The 27,629-nt window shown below is 44.6% G+C and overlaps 1 protein-coding gene across 6 annotated transcripts in view; it reads left to right on the plus strand.

Moving 5' to 3' along the window:
* The first annotated feature begins 310 nt into the window (after positions 1-310).
* Positions 311-27,629, plus strand: part of Dctd (dCMP deaminase) — a 42,576-nt gene continuing 15,257 nt past the window's right edge. For 2 of the 6 annotated variants that reach the window (NR_027759.1, NM_178788.4), the window contains exons 1-3: positions 11,177-11,467; positions 12,878-13,009; positions 13,187-13,322. Coding sequence is in view for 4 of the 6 variants with exons in the window: in NM_178788.4 (NP_848903.2) it covers positions 12,884-13,009; positions 13,187-13,322 (262 nt within the window). In the remaining 2 variants the exon portion in view is untranslated. Of the gene's footprint in view, positions 361-11,148; positions 11,736-12,877; positions 13,010-13,186; positions 13,323-27,629 lie in introns of those variants that run through there. The other 4 variants (NM_001161516.1, XR_003947308.1, XM_006509442.4 and 1 more) reach the window with 4 other exon arrangements.

A 27,629-nucleotide genomic window follows, 5' to 3' on the forward strand; every position in this document is an offset into this window, starting at 1 on the left:
ATGTCAGCTCTGTCTAATAATAACCCACTTAAAATGTGCCACCAAAAAATCACTAATGGAATTTCCCACCATTTTATGAAATGAAATTCTTCCCTCTGTGCTGCGGCCGGGCTTGTAGAGGCTTCTAGAATGACAGCTATTGCAAACACAACAGGTTTCGCAAAAATGAAATCGCACTCTCAGGTGTGAACTCGCTATCTCACCTGTTACCAACGTGTGCCCGTTTGTGCTGTGACAGGAGACTAGCCAGTGGGTAACTAGGCAGACAGGTGACTAAGGCTTTTGAGAAAAACACTCCACTGAGTTCCTCCGGGAGCCACAGACAGGAAAACCGCGTGCGAGTGGGAGCTAGGATAACAGGTATCCTCGTATTGTAAAGACATTCTTGGCTTTCAGCAGCCAGACTTAATTTTTAGCTATCAGTCTCTCAGCAAAAACAGCCACATTCTCCTCCAGTCCTGGAGGGTGGACTACTGCATGCTCTCGTTTCTTTAGATCACAGGGTGTTTTTATGTGGGTGACAAGGAGTAGTTATTATCTAAAAGTAATGTTAGTTTTGCAGTTCAACAAGGCTGTACACGTGCGTGCATGCGTACCGGGATTTCCGTGGCTCTTAGGAGCTGTGACGGGTGTTGGATGATTATGGAAGTTTCTTCTTTAGAGAGATACAGGGAGATAGATGTACATGCAGTTTCTCATCTGGGTCTTGTTCCAGAAACAAATACAGAAACCTTTTTTTTTTCCCCTGAGCTGCACAGGAATCCAGTAGGACAACTTTCTCTCTCAATTATTTTTATGTATTCCTTTTTCCTGAGACAAGAGCCTTTCTGTGTAACCTAGGCTGCCTTTAAATGAACTAAATAGCCCAGGGTGGTTTTGAACTCATGATTTCCCTGTCTCAGCCAAATTATAGGTGTGCGCCATCACAGTTACAATGTGTGAGGTCCTATATATCTTATTCTTTGTGTCTGGTTTATTTTATATATGTCCCCTCCCCTCCAGTGAAGTCGGCCTGTTAGTTGGCTATGTTGCTAAGGAAAAGCAAGAATGAATGGAACAGGGAGAGCCCTGAGCTACTGCTTGGATAGTCAGAAGGGGCTTTGTTAAGGCAGTCTCCAAGTAATCCTGGTCCCTTTGAGGACAGGGCTCTCATCGTTGTCTTTTTTTTTTTTTAAGATTTATTTCTTATTTTTATATGTAAGCACACTGTAGCTGTCTTCAGACACACCAGGAGAGGGTGTCAGATGTTATTAAGGATGGTTGTAAGCCACCATGTGGTTGCTGGGATTTGAACTCAGGACCTTCGGAAGAGCTGTCAGTGCTCTTAACCGCTGAGCCATCTCTCCAGCCCCCTCTCGTCGTTGTCTTACACTGCTACTTAATCATTAATATTTTACACTCATAGCTTTTTTCCTTAGGCAAAGACAGAGGGCAAAGGTGGATTTGACTTCCTGTTCCTGTCACGTGGTGCGGGACATAGGGGGCGGTTTGTTAATTCATAGATTCTACGAGAGTGTGGTGGGAGGGGGAAAAAAAATCTCAGCAGATCATTTATGTGGACTGGAGCAAGCCCAGCAGTCTTCCAGGGCCAGTATTTCCTCATCTGTAAAAGAAGGGGCTGGACTCGATGATTGCCAAGGTCACTTCCAGCTCTGTAAATTCTAGGCCTTTAAAACATGCTTTGCTTCTGAACGGGGAACACGGTCGGTTTCCAGACAATGGAGCCCAGGGTGTATTTATGTTTGACCTCCTACCACATTCTGACTTTCTCCTCTAATGAATCTGGGTTTATTCTTCACTGAAATGGCTCAGCTCCAGGAGCCGTTGGTGTGATTCTAACACTGTGTAGATATTGATTTTTCTCGCAGGATAGTGGTTACTGTAACCACCAAACTATTAAATTTCACTCCTTTTCGTGGGGATGATCCCACAAGTGCCTTGCCACTGCCTTAGGTTGATATTTAACTCTCCAATCCAGGGCTCATTTGAAGACAGAGTTCTGGGATGATAGGTTCTTAAAAAGCTTCGCGGCTGACAGCTTTTCGCCTCTCCATCTTCTTAGGGTTGTCTATCAGACACTGTAGCAGTCAGAGGTGACCACACACAGGACCTGGCCTTTGCTGGCTCCTGTGTCAAAGCATAGCGCCTCTTAACCATAAATAGGATAAGCAGTTATTCAAATAGGACAGACTCCCTTTATTATTTTGTTCATGTATTCTCTCTCTCTCTCTCTCTCTCTCTCTCTCACACACACACACACACACACACACACACACACACACACACATACACGTTACCTATTGTTGTCAGGGCAGGATCACAAATGTCCCTCTCAACACACACCTCTATGGGGCGTTTATGACACTCAAAATATTGATTTGACTCCTGCTTTTTTATTTGGGACATTTACCCCCAGTGAGTTCTCTCCAGTGACTTAAGGAAAGGCACAGTGTGGCGAGAGGCGACCCTGGCCATTAACTTCTAAATACAATTTAACAGGGCTTTCATCTACAACAGTTTTTAGGCCCCTCCCTTTTGTTATTCCAGCTAAAACACACACCACTCACCTCGGCCTGTGGTGAGTGCCCTGTCCATAAGGAATTTTACATCCAGGACTCTAACACCTTGGCTATGACCCCTCAGGCGCTTCCATGGTGACCCCAGAGTAGAGGTTGTGTTTAATGATATCGTTACTATTTCTATAAAACCAGCCATCTGATCAATTCTCTTCAGGTAGGCACTTCCACAGACCTGGCATACGTGACTGTTCCATCATCTTGTCTTGTACAGCACTGAGAGCTTACATGCTGCTTGACAAACCCGAATTTTAAAAAGTGGAATGATTGACACTTGGGTAACTGACGCAGAAGTAGAAAGTGCTACGAGAAAATTGCCCGTTTCTTTCAGATTTACATTCTATGTATTTTTTTTCCCCTTTTAAGAAGTGATAAGACATGTAATTTCCATCAGCTTCAACTGGTTGTGTATGAAAGAGGCTACAAGTTCAAGTCTGCGGAGGAAAAGCAAGCCACAGGCAGAATCAGCGCAACCCAAGAAGGCAGACAACTGTCACTGCCTCCTTCAGTGCTGGGTACAAAGAGACAGTTTGGGGCCAAGAGCAAAACTTTGGAGTTGGATTTTTTTTTGGTCCTGAAAACAATTCTGTTTCCCCTTTGTTGCTTGACCCACTAGCCCAAGGTCTCACCCCCTGAATGAATGCCCCTCCAGATGCCAAACTGTTTAAACTCAGAAAAAGGAGGCAGAGAGAGGGGAATGATGAAGGCTTGCAAAGTTTTCTGTCATGTGTTGGGAACTACAAATGATTTGGCATAAAGCAATTCTTTTCTACTGGTTTATCTAGTCAGCCAATATTTAATGATGATACCTTTACAGATACACACACACACACACACACACACACACACATACACACGAAGGCAGACGCCTAAAACCTTGTAAATAGAAGCCCCTTTAAATTGTATTTAGAAGCTAATGGCTAGGGTCGCCTGTTGCCACATTGTGCCTTTCTTTAACTTACTAGAGACTTTTCACTAGGGTATATCATGTCCCATATGTGTGTGTATGTGCATATGCATATGTCTATATGTATATACATACATATATATATTGTCTTAGTTGGGGTTTTACTACTATGAATAGACACCATGACCAAGGCAACTCTTATAAGGACATTTAATTGGGGCTGGTTTACAGGTTCAGAGGTTCAATCCATTATCATCAAGGCAGGAGCATAGCAGTTCTATGTCTTCATCTGAAGGCTGTTAGCAGCAGACTAGCTTCCAGGCAGTTAGGATGAGGGTCTTATAGCCCATACCCACAATGACACACCTACCCCAACAGGGCCACACCTTCTAATAGTGCCACTCCCTGGGCCAAGCATATATAAACCATCACATTCCACTCCCTGGACCCCATAGGCTTATCCAAACATATGAGTCTATGGGGGCCATACCTAAACATAGCATAATGCAAAATACATTTAGTCCAACTTCAAAAATCCCCATAGTCTATAGCAGTCTCAACAATGTTAAAAGTCCAAAGTTCAAAGTCTCTTGAGATTCATCCAATCACTCAATTATAATTTCCAAATCAAGACAGGAAATGAGCTAGGCAAACTCCAAATTCTCCATCTCCATATCTGATGTCAAAGCGGTCTTCAGATCTCCAACTCCTTTTTTATCTTTGTTGACTGCAACAAACTTCTTTTTCCTGGACTGGTTCCACTCCCTGCCAGCAGCTTTCCTCAGCAGATAGCCCATGGTTCTGGCATCTCTAACATCTTGGGGTCTCAAAGGCAACTTCAATGATTTTTTTTTCTGTTTTTATCTGGGATCCACACATGATCTTCTGGACTCCTCTAAAGGGCTGGTGTGACTTCACCAGCTCTGCCCTCTGTAGCACTCTACGCTTAGGTTGATCCACTCCACTGATGCTGCTGTTCTGGGTGATCATCTTTAATACACTGGGATCTTCTGCTATAACTAGGCTTTACCAATAGCCTCTCATAGGCTCTCTTCATGATGCCAAGCCCCAACTCCTTTGCATAACCCCTTCAGTCCTGGGTTGTCAACTACAACTGAGACTGCATCTTCACCAATGGCCTTCCATGGACTCTCACAGTGACAAGCTTCAGCTGCTCGTCATAACCCCTTCATGCCTTCAAAACCAGTACCATCTGGATGACTCCTACACATTACCAAGTACAGCTGCAGCCCAAGGTACAACCTTGGCTATCTCTGTAACACAGCTTCTTTGTGCCCTCAGAAAACACTTCCCAGAAGATTTCACATCAGTGATGCTGGTCTCTTCTTAATCACCACTAATTTCTTACCTCCAGCATCAATTGTCCCAGTAATCCCTTCTATTCTGGACTCTAAAGCCACAGCCACATAGCCAAAGCTGCTGAGTTCTGCTGCTTGCTGGGGCTGGAACAGGCCCCCCTTGTTCTATTACTTTATTACCAGCTTTTGTAGAATCCAAAATAAATTCAAGACCACTTAGCCCCTTCCTCTCTGAAGGGACTTTCAGAAACATAGTGGTCAAAATGACTAGGTCTGCAGCTGCCAAAACAAAATGAGCTGTTCTCAGAAAAATAACCATAACAAGATAGCAGTTCCCAGAGAAATTCCCCTACCCTGCCCCACACTGAATTCTGACAAAAACCACAAACTGCCCTGACCTTGTTGATAGCTGTGACGTTAATAGTTGACCCATAAGTTCAAAATGTACTGCTGCTTTGCTGACCAAATCATAATAACCCACCATGGGGGCAGGCAAAGTGAGTCACTAGGCCAAAGGTTTACTTAGTCACTATGCAAACCAACCAATGCCTGAAAAGGTTACTTGCTACACCAATTAGAATAAGCCAGCTACCCTGTTGCCTAAATATATCCCTTACAGGTATAAAAGGTGTGTTCTTTGTTTGTTCTGGGTCTCTTCTCTAGCCTGCATGCTGAAAGGAGGGTCTCCAACATGTTGGATCAATTAAAAAAAAAATCCTTTTGCGGTTTGCAGCAATGGTGGTCTCTGTGGTCTTTGTGAGTAGGGGTCTTTTGACTAACTCCAACACTTTCTGCTTTCCAACTCCTTCACTGCTTAAGCTTGGCTGTCCTGGAACTTGCTCTGCAGACTGACTTTGAACTCAGAGATCTGCATGTCTGTCTCCTAAACACTGGGATTAAAGGTGTGGTCCACCAAGCCTGGATTTAAGTTTTTCTTCATCTAAGACTTGCTCTGTTCTAGGCTGGACTTGAACTCTTGTTCTGCTTGTCTTTGTCTCCTGGGATTAAAGGTGTGTGCCACTGCGCCTGGATCTAAATTTTGCTGGGTAGGATCTTGCCCCTTAAATCTGCTATTTCCTAGAACATGGGATTTGGTTCCCTTTACACTTCCTGATGCCTCTTTAATATTCAAACCATATATTTTATATTTTTCCTTTCTCAGCTTGCTACACTTGTTTAAAATGCTCTTCATGAGACTTAACCAGAAAACAATGTCTATGATGGGCGTTTCTGAGACTTTCTTTGTCAGTGCAATTTATCTGAATCTCTTCACCTTAGCTTGAGGTAGACTTTTCAGACAAGGGCAAAATGTAACCACATTCTTCACCAAAATATCACAAAATCAGTTTCTAGGTCACATATTGGAATTCTCCACTGAAACCTCTTGGACCAGGTCTACATAGTTCAAATTACACTCAGCGGTTAAATCTTCCATATTCCTACTAGGATAGCCCATTAAGCCCCATTCCACTGCTTTCCAAGTCCAAAGTCCCCAAATCCACATTCTTCCAAATAAGAGCATGGTCAGGCCTGTCACAGCAATACCCTAGACCCTGGTATTGAAAGAACCTAGTGGGCAAACCCCCACTCAACTCCCGATTCAGTGTGCACCCAAGAATCACGAACAGAACAGAACAGAACGCCTTGATGTAAAAACATGAGGTAGTTTAATGGCGGAGCTCCTGGTCGAAATGTATCTCACGCAGGAGACAGTGGATTCCACCACAAGGCTTGGAAGCTAGGGGTTTTTCTAGAAAGGGAGCTGGAACTGGGGGAGGAATTGGCGCAGTTTCACATGATTGGTTCATTTAAACATCAGCAGCCTGTTTAACATTTAACTTAGGTCAGAAGGGCAGGAGGTAGGGAGGCGTGGGGCTAGTCCGGACATGTCATTCTCTTTATCTTTATGGCCAAGCAGCCTCAGGAATGTCTTAATGACGGGCCTACTCAGGCGTGTCCTGGCCTGTTGTGCTATGTTCTCAGCCCCAGGTTTCAAAGCTCACAAGCAACTCTTTGGGCTATTTGACATAAATTACATGAATCACAGGCCTCAAGTTTTATTTTCTTTCAGTATCAACTTCTGTCTTAGGGTTTTACTGCTGTGAACAGACACCATGACCAAGGCATGTTGCAGTAAACCTCCAACCCAAATATGCCTCGGCAATGACAACACAACTCAGTTAATATGAATACATGCTGTGCACCTAGATTGGGCAGATCTACCGCTACACTACCATCTTTCCCATCTTATGAGACCCCTTAGAACTTGGGGCTTCTCCAGGCCAGGTGCTTCTGCTCAGATTTTCATCTTCCTCCTCCTCTGTGTCCTCTCTTTCATTTTCTCCCTCTACTCTCCCCTCACCTTCCACCTTCCTTTTTATCTGCCCAATCATCAGCTTTCCTTTATTTTACAAATTAAGGTGGGAAGCAGGTTTACAGGAAATCACCTGAGTGCTGACTCATTCCTAGATTTCGACCACTCACAGGAGAATGAAATTAACATCAAATATAATTAGCCCCAGGGCTATGCACAACAAAGGTAGCTCTTCTAAGGACAACATTTCATTGGGGCTGGCTTACAGGTTCAAAGGCTCCATTATCATCAAGGCGGGAGCTTGGCAGCATCCAGGCAGGCATGGTACAGGCAGAGCTGAGAGTTCTACATCTTCATCTGAAGGCTGCTAGCAGAATACTGACTTCCTGGCAGCTAGGATGAGGGTCTTGAAGCCCATGCCCACAGTGATACACCTACTCCAACCGGGCCACAGCTTCTAATAGTGCCACCCCCTTGGCCAAGCATATACAAACCAGCACATGTATGTATGTATAGGGACAAAGAGCAAAGAATCTGCACTTGACATAAACCAAGATAACCTTCTCTACTGGCTGTCACTATAATTATGAAATAACAAAGGTTACTGACAACTTTTGAATTCATAACAATCTATTTAAGAGTCCTGATTTTTATTTCTGACAGAAATATTCTGTGTGTCAGTTTGTGTTTTGTATAACTCTCATTGAACACATACATACAACAGATCTCATGCTTGAAAACACACACACACACACACACACACACACACACACAAGATCACATACTGAATTTCTTTTCTACATTACTATCAACCTTTTTGTCACGCCTTTTTGTCACACCTTTTTGTCACGAAGGAGATAATACAGTCTTCCCTTGTTTAAACGAGCTATTCTAGTTTGGAGTTGCAGCATGGAGACATAAAATAACCAATCCCTTAAAAATAGTAACGCTGGTATTTCTAGCCACAACTGTTGAGTTATAAGAATGAACATGGGCTGGAGAGATGGCTCAGTGGTTAAGAGCACTGACTGCTCTTCCAGAAGTCCTGAGTTCAATTCCCAGCAACCACATGGTGGCTCACAACCATTTGTAATGGAATCCAGTACCCTCTTCTGGTGTGTCTGAAGACAGCAACAATGTACTCACATATGTATAAATCAATTAATTAATCTCAAAAAGTGAATGAATGCTGCTGTGGTGCGAATGTAATTCAGTTGGTGGAGTGCTTACATGATTGCACACTTGTACTCCCAGAACTGGGAAGGGTAGAGGCAGGGAGATCAGAGTTCAAAGTCATCTCAGCTATAGCCTGGATACCCAAGACCCTAACCCTAATCCTCTGAATAAATATATAAGAGCTAGATGCTTGGATAGAGAGTTTAGATAGGTAGGTAAGTAGATGGACAGACAGACTCTAGTACAATCAAGGATATTTCAACAGGCTACTTAGAAACAGCATTTATACATTAAATGGGCCAGCAGTAAAGTTCATTTATTCTTCATGTACTGGGTAGGAAGAAGAACTGGTTTGTTTATTATGACTTTTTGTTTGTTTGTTTGTTTGTTTGTTTTGGTTTTTCGAGACAGGGTTTTTCTGTGTAGTCCTGGCTGTCCTGGAACTCACTTTGTATACCAGGCTGGCCTCGAACTCAGAAATCTGCCTGCCTCTGCCTCCCAAGTGCTGGGATTAAAGGTGTGCCTGGCTAAACACACCTTCTTGAGGTATGAAGACACACTTTTAATCGGAGCCACACCTTCTGCTATAGAAGCCTATACAAGGACATGGAAGGAAGGTATTCCTCCTTACCTGATTGTCCTCACCTTGCTAGCAAGTCCAATCCTTCAACTGGCGTCGGAGCCTACTTCTTTGGGAGAAGACCAGTGGAGACACCCAGCCGTGTGGAATTGAGCAACTCCTCTAGACTCTTAGACTTTCTGTTCACAGTTAGCCATTGTTGAATTAGCTGAACTGCAGACTGAGTCATTTTAGTAAGTTCTCTTTTATATGTGTGTGTGTGTATGTATGGGTATAATATATATTTATATTGTGTATTATATATGTACACACACAATGTACATATACACTGTATATGATATATTTATATTATATATTTATATATTATATATTTATATACATATATGTGTATATACATATATACATTATATATATTATATAGGAATTTTACATCGACTGGCCTCTTTAATCTGCCCCCCTCTCTGAGCTACTGAAATACATTCTAATAATGTAATACACATAGATAAGCCTAAGTTCTGTAAGCAGGGGAGTGAGCCCAAGCCTGAGTAGAACCTTTGCAAACACGTTAATGCTGTCTACTCCTTGAGACGGCCCCTCCCTCACCTTGCCTAGGGTGGTAAAATCTAGATATGTCTGTAAGTTCAGCAAGCCCCGTCTGTGTTGTAGGTGAAGCAGGAGCCTCCATTGTGAGCCAAAAGGAAAGGTATTAGCGGGAGATTTAACACGTACTCTCACACTTGGGCTTACAAGGTGGGAATGAGCAGGACATGGGAAGGCCTGCATCTTTTTCTCACTTGGCTGTCTCATTTTACTGTTGGTGCAGAATCTGAAACCTCTGGCTGTGAAACCATGAATCAGGAGAGTTTCCTGTCTTGTGAACAATGCCATCCTTACCTAGAGGAGCTTTCAGTGAAATTCAGGGACAGGGAGGGCAACTGTGTGCAGCAGGCAGGGTCCTGGATTTACTGCAGAGGGGAGTGTGTGAGCTGACCAGAATGGAGAACGATGAGAAGTAACTAAATTATGTTCGACACTCTTTCCACAGCAAAGGAAGAAAGCTTAATGATGTTGTGGCTGAAGGACCAGCAGCAACCGGTGATATATTAGCTGTAGGTTAGTGAGCAGAGAAATGAATCCAACAAGACCCAAGGACTATAGATGAGGGTGACAAAGACCAAGCAGAGGGTGGGGGAGAGAAACTACTTGCTCAGGACATAATGAATTTTAGTGGCGACAAGATAGTCAACTAAAGTGACTAACTTGACATTGAAAATCATCACTTTGATCTATGTGGCTCTTTGAAGCCTGGGTCTTATCAAGGCAAAGAAAAAAAAATCTATAGTTAACAATGAAATATTTTCATCCTTTGCGTTCCTGGCATCCACTAAGAGCAGCACATAATTTAATTACGGAATCCACAGGCTGGACCACGGACATGAAGAATGGTGTGTCTTTGCTAGTGAGAAATTAGCTAGAACCAACTGTTTATTTTCATCCTTCTTCCTCGGCGGGCCTAAATTAATACAGTTAACAAGCTTTTGTTTGGATTAGCCGCTGAGACCGGGGATGTGCAGATTTGAAGTCATGATCATTACAGGAGCTTTTATTTATGGGGCAATGGGACGGAGTACGGGGGCGTAGCCACAAGTGTGGATAAAACAAACGGGATAAGACAAAACTTGTCATTTTGCGATGGAATTTCCTCCCGATTTAGGGGTCAAACATCTGAGTCTAGGAAACGATGTTGAAGAAAATCAGATGTAGTTCCTTGGGGCATATGACCGCTACAAACTTTACCAGGGGACTGTCAAGTGAGCAACTGTCCACCTTGAGTGGCTGGGGAAGGCACTGGCATGCATCTCAGGGTCTTTCACAGGTTTGGAGAGTTAACTCTAAACCAGGTCAAACAAAAAACCAATGCAGATAAAGTTTCGAAGGAGGGGGCCTCGGGGCACAAAGGCTCCACCCACACCCTTCTAGTATGAAGCCAAGAAGCAGTTGCAGGCTAGGTGATTCTAGAGATAGCTAGGACACAGTCTGCAGGCTTATTATAGAGGCCAGTACCAGGTCCCTTCATTCCCTGTTCCTTTCAGGTCCGTAGCACCTGGAATCTTTGGGTCTTTTAAATCACCTTTATGTATTTAACTTCACTCCTTAACTCCTTAAAGAAGTTGGTGATGGATTGAGAGGACTGGGAGGGTCAACTAAAATGCTCAAACTCTTAGGCCCGTGGGTGGGTGTGGCTAAGCGCTGTCCCTCCCTGAGCCCATGCCTGCACCAATGGGGGGCGGGAGGGGAGAGCCCAGGACAAACCTCACTGGGAACCGTAAAGGTCACCGCGACACTGAGGTCCCCCTGCGGGATAAGCTCTGGCTCCCCGCGCGCCGGGCAGTCTGCAGATCCTCTCTCTTTACAAGGATCCGTGGTCACGGATGCCCGCAGCTTGTGACCGCGTGGAGCTGCACGCCACGTTCCGCCCCGCCGCCCCTTCCGCCGCGCGCCGGACCCGCCTCCCTCCCGACTTCCTACCCGCGCGCACGGCGGCTGTGTGGGGTGGACGGTGCAAGCGTGGTCTGCACCTCGAAGGAGCGGACGGTGGGCGCATCCCCTCGGCCGAGGACCCTGCTCGTGGGTGCTCAGCCTGCACGTGGGCTGCACCCGGCTCGCCGCGGCGGAGGGAGGGAGGGAGGGAGGGTGCAGCCCACGTGAGCGCCGAGTCTCTTCTGGCGCCCACGTGGAGGGGAGGAGGGAGACTTAAGAACCGGGAGCACAGAGTTGGGGGGGCAGTTGTCGGAGGTGGAGCAGTTTCTCCCTGGACTGGTGACATCCCTGCCTCAGTTTCCTGGTTCTGAGGTTGCTCGTGGTGGGTACAGAGCCCCGGGGAGCTTTACAAAGCAAGCACGGGGCAGCCACCCCTTGGCGGTGGAGAAATGTGTCCTTTCTCCCTGCCTTCCCATTCCTCTCTAAAGCTTAAAGCAAGGTGGGAAGCCAGCCAAACCGGCATGACTCCCTGTTGAGCAGGGTCGCTGGGGTGAGGAGTCCTCTACCTGTTCACAAGAGATGTTGCCCTGTATGGCAGCCTCAGCCCTGTTGCAGAGACCATCATCCAAGGCCTGGCCTTGAAGCTCATTGTTACAGAACCTGGTTTTAGTATGAGCATGTTCTCTTTTCCTCCTACTTGATTCGTTCCTCAGAGTTGATTCATCCAGAGGAATGAAGGAGGAAGGAAAAGGAAAAAAAAAATCACCTGATTAGTTACCAAACTGGCCTGTTTGCAAATGTTATTTGTTTGTTTATATTACAGTATACTGGGTTTGGAGGCAAATTTCCTGAGTTTTCTGAATTTGTAAGATGTGATGCTAATGCCTACTTTAGCTAGAAATGAGACTTGAATATATGTGTGTTTATATAGATATATCTATATATATACATATATAGATATAGAGAGAATGAGATATTTAAAGTGTCTGGAATCCATTAGATATTACACATTTTTATTCCTCCCTTCCATGTTTAGAAGGGAGCAAGTAAGGGATGGGACACTTTGGAGGCAGTGTAAAGGAACTTAAATGCTTTTTTAAAAAAAGATTTATTTTATGTATATAAGTACATTGTAGCTCTGTTTTCAGACACAGCAGAAGAGGCCATTGAATCCTATTACACATGGTTGTGAGCCACCAAGTGGTTGCTGGGAATTGAACTCAGGACCTCTGGAAGAGCAGTTAGTACTCTTAACCACTGAGCCATCTCTCTAGCCCAGGAACTTAAATTCTGTAGGAAAGCAGGCAGTATATGAATTATCTGGAAACTTATTAGTGCCAAATCCAGACTTTTCAAATATTATATTTTATAATTTTCTCTTTAGACCAGGATGCTCTCTTTGAAGTCTAGGGCTCATGTTTCATGGTTTCTGCCTAATAAGTCCAGCTGAAGTTGCCCAGAGTTTAGGGCTGACTGATGCATTTCCTGGAGAGCAGATTGACAACTGTTCTTTTCAATGCTTAGTGACGTATGACTTCTACACCCAACATGAGTGACATTTCCTGCAAAAAACGGGATGACTATCTGGAATGGCCCGAGTATTTCATGGCAGTGGCCTTCTTGTCAGCACAAAGAAGCAAGGACCCAAGTTCCCAGGTAAACTTGTGGTTTTGTGGGAGGATGTTCAGATATTGCTGAGATTTACACAAAGAACAGGTGAGGAAAATGGATAGTTTGGCAACTCAGAACTCCGGATGCTTCCAAGATTCATCATCTCCTGTGTCCCCAGTGACTTCCCAGCTATTCATAGTTACAATGTTTCTCTGTTTCCAGGTGGGGGCCTGCATTGTGAACACAGAAAACAAGATTGTTGGGATCGGGTACAATGGCATGCCAAATGGGTGCAGTGATGACCTGTTGCCTTGGAGGAGAACAGCAGAAAATAAGCTGGATACTAAATATCCTTATGGTAAGGTGCCTTCAGATCCCATCCTGCTTCCTGTGGTAGCCTGTTGATTGAAAGAGTTCGTCTTTTCCTTTTAGTCAATAGATGGAAAAGAGAAAAGATTGTAGTGAACTACCCTATCTCCCTCTACAACTCTATAAATCATGTTTTAATTAGTTCTTTGATAGTTTTATCTAAGATTTATATATTTTTGTTTATGTACATGTGTGTGCCTGCATGAGTTTATCTTTTTTTGTTTTCTTTCTTTCTTTCTTTCTTTCTTTCTTTCTTTCTTTCTTTTTTTTTTTTTTTTTTTTTTTTGGTTTTTTGAGACAAGGTTTCTCTGTGTAGCCCTGGCTGTCCTGGAACTCACTTTGTAGACCAGGCTGGCCATGAACTCAGAAATCCGCCTGCCTCTGCCTCCCAAGTGCTGGGATTAAAGGCATGCGCCACCACACCCGGCTTGTGAGTTTATCTTATATGCACTAAGTGGGCACAAGTGACTCTAGATGCTAGAGGAGAGTGTCAGGTCACTTATAACTGAAGTTGGTCCTGCTGTGTGTGCTGGGAACTAAATCTGGGTCTACTTCAGGAGCAGTAAGTGCCATTTAACCACTGAGGCATCTCTCTAGCTTCCCCTCCCCCCACCCCCCAATCCCCATCTCTTTAAGGAGAACCACTGATGGAGGCATGGTAATTGTTATACAGGCTGGCCCTGATTGCCCAGGACCTTGTTCCCATTCTGAGTGTGGTGAATTTCACAGTGGCCTGATAGCCTGTAGACACCAGAGCGTCCATTGAAGGCCACAGCCCTTGCTGAGAAAACAGGGACCTGCGTGAGGGGGCTCTGGAGGTTGCTTCTGTATTTTGGGAAGGTGGAGTCAGTTTGCCAAGTGTCGCTCGTGCTAACCAAGCAGGGCTTGCCCTTGCTCTGCTGAGACACAGGATACGTTCAGCCTCTTGGCCTCACGAGGACGTGGTTCAAGTACATCTCTAGGAAGCAGATACCAGACTGAGCTGGACATCGGGAGGTGGGTGGTACAGTTACTCTTCCTAATGCTTAAGTCTTCAGTCCCACGGTGGACTGTGTTCAGAACTAAAGGTGGATGTTTAGAAGTGAAGACCTTTGACTTGGCTCGTTCACCTTTGACCTTGAGATTAGGAGAGGTGCTGGACCAGTTACTTTCGCTGTGACCAAACTGGCAAAAATGGCTTATGGGAAGAAGGGTTTATTTGGGCTCTCATTTTCAGAGGGAACTTTAGTCCATCATGGTGGAGATGGTATGACATTGGTGGTGACTCTGTCCTTGGCCTCAGAAGTGTGAAGTTGTTACTCTCTGTCACAGACTGTGGACCAGAGGCAGACCTCTGCAGAACTGTGGGGAGGTATAAAGAGGCCCACCCCCAGTGTCCCATTTGCTAGTTATACCCCATTTCTTTTCCTTTCTGTCTGTCTTTCTATTCTCGTCACCATCATCACCATCACTTTTTTGTTTGTTTTGTTTTGTTTTTCTTTTTTTCTTTTTTTTTTTTTGGCTCATGAGTTCTGGTTTTTTTAAAAAAGATTTTATTTTATGTATATGAGTACACTGTTGCTGTGACTGTCTTCAGACACACCAGAAGAAGGCCCCAGATCCCATTACAGATGGTTGTGAGCTACCATGTGGTTGCTGGGAATTGAACTCAGGACCTCTGGAAGAGCAGACAAGGCTCTTAACTACTGAGCCATCTCTCTAGTCCTTGTTTTGTTTTTCAGAACAGCATTTCTCTGTGCAGTTCTAGCTGTACTGGAACTAACTCTGTAGACCAGGGTGGCCTCGAACTCAGACATCCTCCTGCCTCTGCCTCCACTGCTCATGTGCTATGATTAAAAGTGTGAGCCAGCTGGGCGGTGGTGGCACACGCCTTTAATCCCAGCACTTGGGAGGCAGAGGCAGGCAGGTTTCTGAGTTCGAGGCCAGCCTGGTCTACGAAGTGAGTTCCAGGACAGCCAGGGCTATACAGAGAAACCCTGTCTCTAAAAACCAAAAAAAAAAAAAAAAAAAAAAAAAAAAAAAAAAAAAAAGTGTAAGCCATGCCCAGCAAAAAACCTCATTCCTTAAAAAAGCTGTACACTGTTGAAAATCGCTTCACAAGCCGTGGACCCCAAAATGCAAGCCTGTGGGGACATTCTAGATTAGAACTGTGGCAGGTGTTTCCTGCAGTCTTCTCAGCCTTAATGGGACCCCCTCCAGAGATGATATGGAAGAGACAAATTTGCTTTGTTTTGCTTTTGATCATCTCCCTACATAGGTAATTCCAGAAAAGAGTCAATTCGGGTTGCACGTGTTGGTTTCTGACTTCCTTCATAATGTCACACCTGGTATTTATGTCTTAGAATGAACAGATTGTCTCTGTTGGAAGCAAAGTAGATTAAGGTCATCTAAAAAGGGAAGAACTGTGCCTTCCGGAAACCAAGCTGCAGGTATTGATGTAAGACTCGTCTTGTTTGTTGACTCTGCCCTGCTAGGCTTTCCCTCTGAGTAGAGAGAATATCTCGTCTAGTGTATTGGATGCTTCACCTGCCTAGTGTAGAGAGAATAGATTGTGTGTCAGTAAGGATGCATCTCCTGTCAGTATTCATTCTGATGGCCTATGGCTTAGGCCGGAAATGGGAGGTGAGACATCCGGGAGGCGTTCTGGATTCTGGATTGGTGCCAGGTGTGAGAGATTTCCTCAGGAAGAGGTGGTGCAGGCGCATGGTGCTTAAGCACAGGTCACGTGGCAGGATGTAGAGTAGAATACATGGATTATTTATGTTATGAGGTAGTCAGAGAAGAGCCTAGCTATATGGCTAAGGTATTTCTAAATATATTTTGAGTCTGAGTCTTATTTCTGGGAACATGGGGCTGAGAGGGTAAACCAGAGCTAACTTCTCCACCTCTGGACGCTTCTCATGAGCCCCTCCATGTCTGTGTTCAGTCTAATGTTTGTATTTTTACTGATGTTCTTGGATCTTCATCTTCTTAAGCCCTCCCTGTAAGTTTCTTTATAAACCGCCTAAGGACATCTTGGATGCTTGAATGGAGAAGGTTCCCAAAGAAGAGACGGAATTGAGGAGTAGGAGTAGAGACAGCGACAGAGCACTTGGGTTTTCAGGATATAAAAAATGGTTCTATAATAACTAAGGGGCTTTAATAGATAGTCAATTTAATGTCACCCCTGGTACGAGCGGCAAGAACACAGACAAAATTGGGAGAGTTTAAAACTGTCTTCCGGGGCCTGGCTACAGCTCGCTGTCGTGAGTTATGTGAAGGATGTGCTAGCATATCTTAGAAACCTTGTCATCCTGCCTTTGAGTCTGTAAGCCTTTGATGGGAAGAAAGAGGGGAAATGATTAGTTGTTTTGAGGCCTATGCAAAAATAATTTTTCACAGCACCGTTCGATGTCCCATATAAAAAGCAGTGAAAGCGGAAGGGTCGATATGTTAAAGATCTGCATCGAAGTGTATAGCTTACTCCAGTCAATATTTCACTGAGTCCGGACAGTGACTTATGACTTCCTCTGAGCTCCGGGAAGGAGGGGTTCTTACAGACGACAGCCTGTGGCACTCAGGCTGGTTGCTAAAGATACCAGTGAATAGAGAAGAGGGCAGCATTGAGGGTCCCCAGTGGTCACTGGGCACTTCTCAAAGTGGGACTTGTGCCATCTTCAGGCATTGAGAGCTCCAGGTGTGTTTGTAATAGTACCTGAGAGACCAAAGACTGAATTACATACACACATACACACACACACCACATACACACACACTCATACACATAAACATACACTCACATACATACATACACACAGAGATACACATATATACACACACACACACACTACACACACACTCAAACACATACACTCACACACACATACACACATACACTCACAACACTCATACACACATACACATACATACATACACACATACCACACACACATGTACTCATACATGCATATACACACACATACAGACACACACACATATATACTTACACATGTATACACACACCAACATACAGGCACACATACATACACATACACACACATACAGACACACAGACACACTCACACATGTACACACACAGACATATACAGGCACACATACAGACACACATACACACTCATACACACACACACACACACACACACACACACACACACACCCCCCTCCATTACCTGGTGCTCTGTGACCTCCAGAGTGACTGGCTTTGTTCCTAGGCTGTCACCTTTTGCCCAGAGTGGTGAGAGTGCCTTTTAGAGTGACTTCCCAGGAGGAATTAAGCCCACACAGGCATTTGGCCAACCTCGCTGATTGTTTTTTATTGAAGAGCTGCTGAGTTTCTGAGCACTGGATGTCTGTCTCCATTATTCCTTATCATCCATACGATACCTCTAGGTTTTCAGAGCTCTTTGCCCTCGCTTATCAATTATTCATTTTATGTGTAGCTGTGTTAGAATGTAGACAATTTTCTTCCACGAGGAGAAGCTTGTAATTTGATGTACCATAAAAATTGTAGAAGGTATTAAATGGTTTTTAAAAGGCATTTAGTATTACTACTGTCATAATACACCTAACGATGGGCTTTAAGTCTAAATAATGATGGCTGTGTGTACATTGTACATTCATTCCTGCCTTTCCTGGGCTTCGCAAGCCTCTGAGAGGTGAGTATTCAGGTTGCCTGGGATCTAAGACGAGAGCTTGCTCATGCTGAGGTGGTTTTAAAACTTCTGTCTGAAGATTACAAATTTTAATTAAAAAGAGTAAAGAGATGGCCAGCTGGTATACCCTTCTTCCCTCACCCACGTTCTTAGTCACTGAGCTTCTCCACAAGGAAGGAGAGATGCATGGATCCCTTAAAGAGTTTCACGGGCTCTCATCCAGTGGTCTTAACAAGCACGTCAGTAAGGACGGATATCTGTCCTTACCTTTTTGGAGTAAGGAAGGCCTGGTACAGTGGGGAGGCACACCTTTAGGCGTGTCTCCGAGAGCAGGTCTAGACAGGACTGACTGAAAGGGGAAAGCCTGGCCTGGTGTGTGGGTGACACATTCATGGCTGAGGCCTGGCCTGAAGGAATGAGGGAAAGAGGAGAAAGCAGACTGACCCCAGCACACACACACAGGGCCTCTTCTGGCGTGATGAAACCTTCCTGTAGATACTCAGCCAGGTATTTTGTCAAGGTGATGGGGAAAAATATCTAATACAGAGACCCTCACAGAAATGAGAAAACCTCAAATCTTTGACAACAAAATACTGTATGTCATCAGTGTTTACGTTAATAGCTTTTGTTGGTTCGTTTGTTCGTTTTCGTTTTTCAAGACAGGGTTTCTCTGTGTAGCCCTGGCTCTCTGAAACTTATTTATAGACCACGCTGGCCTAGAATTCACAGAGATCCTCTGGCCTCTGCCTCCCAAGTTCTGGGATTAAAGGTATGTGACACCACTGCCTGTCTTACCTTAATATCTTACTTATCAGATGGCATCCCTATGTGCTTAGGAAGAGTTCTTGGACCATCCTAGGTCCTTGGCAATACCTCCTGAGTATCCCAGACACACTTTGTATCTACAGCACTATCTCTACCCCTTTCACAGTAACTTCTCTTTGTCACACCTGTAGGGTGCCATCTGACTCCTGTGCAGGGTCTCTCTTTTTGTTGTTTTTTTAAAATCCATCTGCCTGTCTGTCTGTATCTGTCTCTCTGTATCTGTCTGTCTGTCTGTGTCTAGCTAGCACATCGATCAGATGTTTAATGGAGTATCTTTTATTTGGTCTTGGACAGTTTCATACATGTAAACAATGAATCTTAATCGTATGCACCTCAGCTCTTGCCCCCTTCCCCCCACCCCAGATACCCCAAAATGTCTGCCTCCCTCCTTCATTTCCTCTGTCTTTTACTCTTTTGGTAACCCACTGAGTATAGCTAGTGCTGTTGGAATGCTGATATTGGCTTGGTCCTGCGTAGGAAATCACAGCTGGAGCGAGTTCATGAGCACAGCAGTCATGCCATGTTCAGAAGACATTTCACAGCACACCTGCTTCTTACAGGAATTCTGTCCCCTCTTCTGAGACATTTGCTGAATATTAGAGGGGGCAAGTATAAGTATTGATGTAGATGCCCCATTTAGGGCTGAGCACCTCTGTCACCTACTGCCAGTTCTTTGATTTGGCTGTGAGTTCTGTATTTGGCTACCACAGAGAGAATTTTTCTGCAGCCAAGGTTAAGGGTAGCACTAATCTATATGTATAAACAGGGATATTTAAAAGATGATAATAATATGGTAATAGTAGCGGGTCCCCTCTAGGGCCATCACCTCTCTCACCTTGGGCTTCTTACACTGACAGTATCAGGCATGAATTCCCTCCAGTAGAGCTGGCCTCAAATCTGATCCAAGAATGATTGGTGCCCACATAACTTCATGCCACTATCTTACCAGTGGCCATTTGGCCTGGTAGGTTGGTTCTAACATGAGGGTTTGCTGTTCGGTAATACTGCTAAGGACTTTTTTCCCTCCGGGACAGAGTGACATGGTTCCTGCCCCTGGAACAGGCAACAGGGTGTGGGCCTCCACACATGTTGATTGTTGCTGGGTTGTGAGACTTGTTTGTATAATATATATATTTACTTCATGTTCCTCCTTTGGGAAATGTTCTCCTTCCAAGGTTAATGACTCCTTGATAATCAGAGACTGTACAAGGCTAGGGTGTTTCTATGTCCTTAGCAAAAGTGGTAAACACTGTGACCTTAAGGCTGTGGGAAATAACTCTGAAAACATGAGTTTAAAAAAAAATATATATATATATATGTATGTATGTGTGTGTGTGTATACACATATTCATTTTCTACTGTGCAACATATAAGGATGCAATATAAATTATATGAGGGGCTTTATAGACATAAAAGAAATGTTAACCTAAGTCACATTCAAGTGGCTTTCAGTTTTACACTAGGCCAGTCACCACTATGAACAAAGAACCACACTGTGAGTCAACTTGTCAAGAAGATATAAAGGAAGGAGATAGAGAGATTTGGAGAGTGGTTATCCCAAGGCAGGATCCTATCCAGCTAAATTTATTGTCTGCTTACAAAGGCAAGCAGATTCCTGAGTTCAAGGTCAGCCTGGCACAGAGGGAGTTTAGGTCCAGGTCCAGACTTGGTAGAAATGATAATCTCAGGGCTGGATCCCACCCAGCTAAACTTACTTTCTATGTTTACGCAGGCAGGCAGGCAGATCTCTGAATTCACATGCAGTGTTAAGAAAGATTAAAGACTTGCTGTCCTTTTCTAAAAATCCAGGGCTGAGGTTGGTGGGGAATGCTGATTCATAGGATAATCAAAAGGGAACCTGGGGTAAATGATTGAATTGATATGTAAATAAAAGCCTGGGCTTTTGGTGTGCATGAGATGAGCTATCCAGAGAGTTTTTAGAAATTATTTTTTTTTCCTAGCAAGAGTGAGCTGTCTCGAGCAGAGGGATGTCTGGAGAGCTGTCTTGAGCAGAACACAGACTGTTGTTAGCTTGAACACATAATTGACTTCTCAAACTTATCTCAACCCCCCCACCCCCCAAGCCGAGGGTGGTCCTTGGCGGGTCCTTCATAGAACCTTCTGGTACCGTGGAAGCTAGTCAGCAGGGAGGAAGATTTTAGGTCAGCTCCAGTTTGATTTCTCTGTAACCGAAGTGCGTTGGCTCTTCATCAATAGGGTTTTTAATCGCCTTAATTCTTTCTGGTGGACACCTAAAAGCAGTGGCAATAAGGTACAGTTGTTTCTTGGAGATCAAGTACCTGGTGTCTGGCCTAGTGTAGAACTGAAAGCCACTTGCATATGACTTAGGTCAACATTTCTTTAAACAGTAGATGGCTTGTCTCTTCTAGAATTCACGAGTTGACAGCCTAATTCCAAAGTGATGGTATTTGGAGGCAGGGCTCTCGGAAAGTGGTTAGACCTTGAAGATTGAGCTCTCAAAACTGTCACCAGGGACAATTGGACCCTTATGAAGGGACCACAAGGGGGCCTTCTGTGCTGGCTGGGTGACACAAGCTAGAATCATCAGAGACTCAGGAGAGTAGGAGCCTCAGTTGAGGAAATGCGTCCATGAGATCCAGCTGTAGGGCATTTTCTCAGTTTGTAATCTATGAGGGAGGGCTCACCTCATGGTGGGTGGTTCCATCCCTGGACTGGTGGCCCTGGGTTGTGTAAGAAAGCAGACTGAGCAAGCCAGCGGAAGCAAGAGAATAATAGCATCCTTCTGTGACCGCTTCATCAGCTCCTGCCTCCAGGTTCCTGCCCAGCTTTGAGTTCTTGTCCTGACTTTTTTGGTGATGAACAGCAATGTGGAAGTGTAAGCTGAATAAATCCTTTTCTCTCCAACTTGCTTTTTGACACCCCCCCCCCAAATGTTTTGTGGCAATCCTAACTAAGACAGCTTGCTTTCCACCATTTAAGAAGATAGTTTACAAACCTGGACTAGGGCCCTCCTGGGAAGTCAACCTGTTAACTGATCTTAGACTTCCCATCATCAGAACAATTAAAAATGGTATTTTATCATAGCAACCCAAAGTGACGAAGCCAGGGAGCCTAAAACTCTGAGTTTACATGATTTATTAATTAGTAATTTATTAATTAGTAATGCACCAGAATCTTCCTTTATTCATTCCGTAAGCTTGCAGTCATTAGCCTTGATTGACAGTTTGTGGGGAGAAAAGAACCTCAGAATGCTTGTAGCGGGATAGAATGGCAGCCTTCCCTGAGTTGCCTCCCTCTCAAGAGACTTTTTTTAAAGGGTGTTTTTGTTCTTCCAGCCTTAGGATCAAAACTTTATGAAACTGTTTGATTATAATGAAATTTTAATATGGAAAATGAAAATCCCCCTGCTAAAGAAACTGTTCTTCAACTCATTCTCCCCCCGTCCCGTCCCCGTCCCCGTCCCCCCGTCCCCCAAAATCTCCAAAAGCTAGTGTGATGTTTCCACCCATCTGTGGCAGGGAGAGGGCGGGATTGTTCAAGTGAGCGCGTTCCAGGCGAGCAACAATTTAAAAACCGGGAAGCAACAAATTTATCTAATTTGCCGTATGAAAAGACCTGGGAAGATTTTTTTTTTTTTTTTTTTTTGAGGAAGAGGTGGGTTGCTAAACTCATGATGAAGTTATTTAGCTGATGTTTTCAAGTGTGTTTCATCAAAATACCAATTTTATAAAATGGAGGTTAAAATGTAAAGTGCTTTTGGTAAATCAGATATTGCTCATTCCTTGTCTTTTTGGTTTTTGGGTTTTTGTTGTTGTTGTTGTTTTGTTTTGTTTTTTTAAGAACAGTTTGGATGATACATACAGTGACTTCATGGCTGTAGTGGAGTCAAGTTCTTTGCCTGATTAAGTAAGCTTCAGGGAGTTTTATGCAGTATTTTTTGACTCCCGTGAAGCCCCGAGTTTGCAGCCTCACTGTTTATCATTGGTAAAGGACTTGGTGTGTGAGCACACCTCTTGGCTCCACTTTCTTCCATCCCATCCCAGTCAGGAAATAGGATCACTATTCCGACCATAGGATGTGTTGTCCTATTAGGGACCCCAGTCCTGATGTCCCAAGGAAAGGGTGGCACCTTTCCTCTAACTGCATCGGGTAGAAATGGAGTTGTGGACTCATGCCAGATTAGTTCCTTGTTCCACAGGAGCACTCTAAAAAGGTGATGCTGAGGCTAGGGCGGCCATAGCAGGCGAGGGTGCTTAATGCACAGGCATGCACACCCACATAGACATGTGCGCAGGTGTGCTCCCACACACGGGGCAAAAGGTGGCGCTGGGAAGGAAATGTTGAAAAACCAGGAATTAATTAAGGTGACAGAGCCACATGGCAGCCTCCACCGCTTTTGCCAGCGTGTAGCAAAGCCTCTTTAAATTCTGTATTTAAATCTAATCTTTATTTTTTTTCTTGCTTAGCATATTGTTAGGCATGCAGAGGTGTCATTTTAGTGACGACGTAGCCGCTTGCCTTACCCCTTGAACACTGACATTTCCCCGACTGCCGAGCTTGTGATAGATTTCTTTGGCATCCAAAAGGTTAGTCTTGAGAAACTAATTTATCAAGAAGTTAGGAGGCTGATCCTTCTTAAGCCATGACTTCCTCATCACTTGTAAAAGTGTCTTAGTAATTAAGATCAAATTTGTTCTCGGAGGGGGAAGCTGAATGCCCTCTGGTTTTGTTAGGCAGATCCGTGGATTTGATGATTCGCTGTTTCTCTTGGTGCAGAATTTAATTTTGTGTGTAGCTTCCTGCCATTTCCTCCCCGCCTGGCTGTCCCAGAGTTGCAGCGTGACAACAAGTCTAATTGGAGACTGTCGTGCAGAGTTTTGAGCCCTTGTGAAGGGAGGAAAATCAGGTAGATTCTTTTCATGATCAACAGGCAGGTCACTGGGGTGTGGGAACTCGGGTATGTTGGAGTCTTTTCCTAGTTGCCTACATTACCCAGAATCATTAATTGTTTGTAAGATGTCTTCAGAAAGGAGCAGATACTTTTTATCGATGTATATCATTGCCGTCAAATCAAGCCTGTTCATTTTATTTAAAGCATCAGTGGTCATTTCACTGTGAATATCTAGAAAAGATGGACAGAAACAAAACAGTCCCAGTCCTAAAGGACAGATGTAGGAAAAGCTGAAACGCTCGTTGGTGGTGATTAAACCCTGCCATACAAACACATATGACACATATGACAGCGATCGTGAAGCCCACTCGCCTCAGAGAAGCAGGAAATAGTAGTGGCCAGGAGAGTGTTAAGGCAGGGCTTTGTAGTCTACCTCCTAATCAGAGGTTTAAACACAGAAGAGTGTTATCCGGCTAACGTTCATGCTGCTGTTAAGCAAACCAGTGGGCATGTCTCCTAGCCCTTGAGGTTCATAGCTGGGTGTTGACCTGACAACCCCTCCCTCCCAACCCTCCACCACACCCCCAGCCCCTGTCTCCAGTGGCCTTAAAAGCACCTCCCAGAGTTATAAAAGCTAACCAGCAGGAAGTACCTACTTGGTTTCTCCATGCCCTGTGACAGAGTGTGGTGGTTTCAGCAGTTGTCATTACCACCAAGTTCTGGTGGTTAACCAAGAGTGGTAGCAGTAGCCTCTGTTTTTTCCGGTGTGTAGGACACTCTGGTGGAATGAAAGGAGAGTTCTAAACCTGGCCCTGGGTTTTGTGTTTAATAATCTATGGTGTCTGGAGGAAGTATTACCCCCCTCCCTCTTCCCCTCTCCTGAGTAGGGTAAAATATTCAATTCAAATCTCCTCCAATGTCCCCTCCCCACTATAGGTGTCTCTGTGTGTGAGTCTTATAAAAAAGGTTTCCATATGGGTTTTTCTTTTTTAAATAAAAACTTATTTTTTATATATATATATATATATATATATATATATATATATATATATGTATATGAGTACACTGCAGCTGTCTTCAGACACACCAGAAGAGGGCATCAGAACCCATTATAGATGGTTGTAAACCACCATGTGGTTTCTGGGAATTGAACTCAGGACCTCTGGAAGAGCAGTCAGTGCTCTTAACCGCTGAGCCATCTCTCCAGCCCCCCATATGGGTTTTTCAAACATTTGGTGTTATCCCTTCCCCAACTGTCTCCTCTGCCCTCCCCCTCCCCCATTCTTTTCCTTTTTCTCCTTTATACCACCTGTGTTCTGTCCCCTCTTTGACACCCCTCCCTCAGTAACCACTCTTGTGTCCCAGCTTCTACGGGTATTCCTTGTAGAAAGAGACATGTGTAATGTGTAGAAAGGGCATGTGGCGTTTGTCTCTTGGTTCTGTATTACCTTGCTCAGTGTAATTTTTTTCCAGTTCCGTCATAAATAGATATTTCTGAAGATAATAATCATAGCTCCCCTGGAGGGAGGGTCTTGCTAGGTAGCCCGTGTTAGCCTAGAACTTCTGGCAACTCTCCCTTCTCAGCCTGAGTGTTGCGATTACAGCTTGCTCAGCTGGCTCTCTTATAGAACCCAGGACCACCAGCCCAGGAATGCCCCCCCCCTCCCCCCGTGGGCTGGACCCTCCCCCATCAGTCACTAATTAAGTAAATGCCCTACAGGCTTGCCTGCAGCCTGATCTTGTATCAAGTTGACATAAAACCAGTCAGCACTGATTCTCAGGAGGGTTTTGTCTTTTTATTGTCCTTTTCTCTCACTGGATGTATGGAGCTGTGCAGGTCTGTAGTATCAGCTCAGTAAACCCTGCTGTGCTGAAAACTGCCTCGAGCACACGTTCTCCTGCTAAGGTCCTGGACTAGTCATCAGGGGCCCTGAGTTCCTCATCGGTGTTGTTTATTCTCAGTGGTCGTGGGGTGCTTAGACACAGCACTTGGCATGTACGTCTTAGTCTCTGTCTGCTTAACCTTGGGTGTGCTGTCTCTGTGCGTACTGTATGCTTTTGTGGTACAGTGTGCTTACAGAGATCAGAGAACACTTTTTGGGGGCGTGGTTCACTTCTTGCAGTTTGTCGATGCAGGCTCTCTCCTGTTTTGCAGCAGTGCATGGTCCAGGCTAGCTGGCTGGAGAGCTGCTCTGTGATTATCTCTCCGCCTCCTGTAAAGCAGTTGCCATAAGTTGTGGATTTGCAGGCGTCTGCGGCTGCATCTGGGCTTTTGCATCTTCTTCGTGTCTTCTGTGTGGACTCTGGCTGGGGTGGAACGCAGGCTGCCAGCGTGGCAGCTGCTTTTATCTGCTGGATTCTTTTATTCCTTTATTCTTTTATTTTTTATTATTACTATTATTTTACTTCACCTTCCCAACCTCCCAGTCTCTTTATGAAATAGATCATTGCTGGGGACCCTAGCAGTTCAGTAACTTCAAGGAAAAAACTACTGACAATGTAACCGAACTCATTACGTGTGATTAGCGTTGCTCTGTTGACTGAGTTCTGAAGGCATTCTCAGTCAAGGCTACAAGCTATGAAAGGCTGCTTGTGAGTGACAAATGACGTAAGGGTGGATTAGTGGGAGACATAAATGGGAGACATCAAATGACGTAAGGGTGGATTAGTAGATGGAAGCAGGCTTCTTTCCCTCCCTCCGTTTTTTATTGTAGTTTTTATTCTGTATTGCAATACAGGGCCGGGGATCGAACCCATGGCCCTGTGCATTGTAGGTAAGTTCTCTGTCTTTGAGCCCCATCTTCACCTCCATAGTTCTGAGGTAAGTATAAACTGGTTAGCGATGGCATTCTTGAGTAGGAGGGAGGAGCTAAGGAGTAGGGCTACCCCCTAATTGTGAAGATTAAAAGGCACAGAGTAAGAAAAGGAAGGGGAAACAGCAGAGGTAAAGGAAACATTTGTATAAAAGCCAGAGGACATATTTGTCTCTCTGAAACCTGCTTAGAATTCTGTGGAGAAGAGAAGTTAGTCCTTGAAGACCTTTTGTGAATCCATCAGCGATGCCTCATTGGAACAGATGCCTGCTGGGTACTGGCACACGCCAGCAGTGAATGCCGAGTGGTGGTGAGAGCACAGGCTAACCCATTGCCACCCTGCCTTCTTAAGGGCTGGCGCCAGCTACTTAACAGAGATGCACATTTTATCTCTGTGCCTCTCTCCGATGATAGATGCCATAGTAAATTTAAAATATTGAGTATGATAACGGAGTATGAATTTTTAAATTCCGCAATTAAAACGCATTGTTGGAACGCCATTAATTTTGAGTTTAGGTGAGCCGTGGGAAGCAGAACTCTCTGCCGAGTCTCCCTCTGCGGATGAGTACCACTTTTTAGGAATTAAAGTAAATACAAAGGAGTCATCTGTTCTTCAGCCAGCTTGAGTTTGTCAGCTAATGATGAGGTTGTCCCCTCTTGCGTCATGCTGATTCCCTTTTAGAAATATAATGTATCTTATCAGTCGCTGGCTTCCTTCCGGCAGAGTACGTTTCCCTGTGTGTTCATTTACGCGTGTGTTCCAGGAACCCTGTCCAGATACTATGTCTGGATTTCCCAGCGAACAGATCTGTCATATGTATCTGTTATTTAGGATTTAGCAGTTTGTTAGAGCAGCCCAGATAGACCCCAGATAGACGGGACCGTGAGGCAGTTACAGGAGGAGGGAGCTCGGAGGTGCCGGTGTTGGAGCAAGAGGAGCAGGTGAGAGACAGCGTCAGTCAAGATGTACCCCATCTGGGTCGGTACAGAGCTGGAGAGGGAGACTCACTCCACCCAAACCAGTCCAAGCTGTAGCATACTGGAGTGGAGCTGACAAAGGAGGAACAAGGTCTGGGGGAGAGAAGGAAAGGCTGGGGCTCACAGCGAAACTGCATGCACGAAACTGCATGCAC

The sequence above is a fragment of the Mus musculus genome, chromosome 8, assembly GCF_000001635.26.
Source record: "Mus musculus strain C57BL/6J chromosome 8, GRCm38.p6 C57BL/6J".
Lineage (NCBI taxonomy): Eukaryota > Metazoa > Chordata > Mammalia > Rodentia > Muridae > Mus > Mus musculus.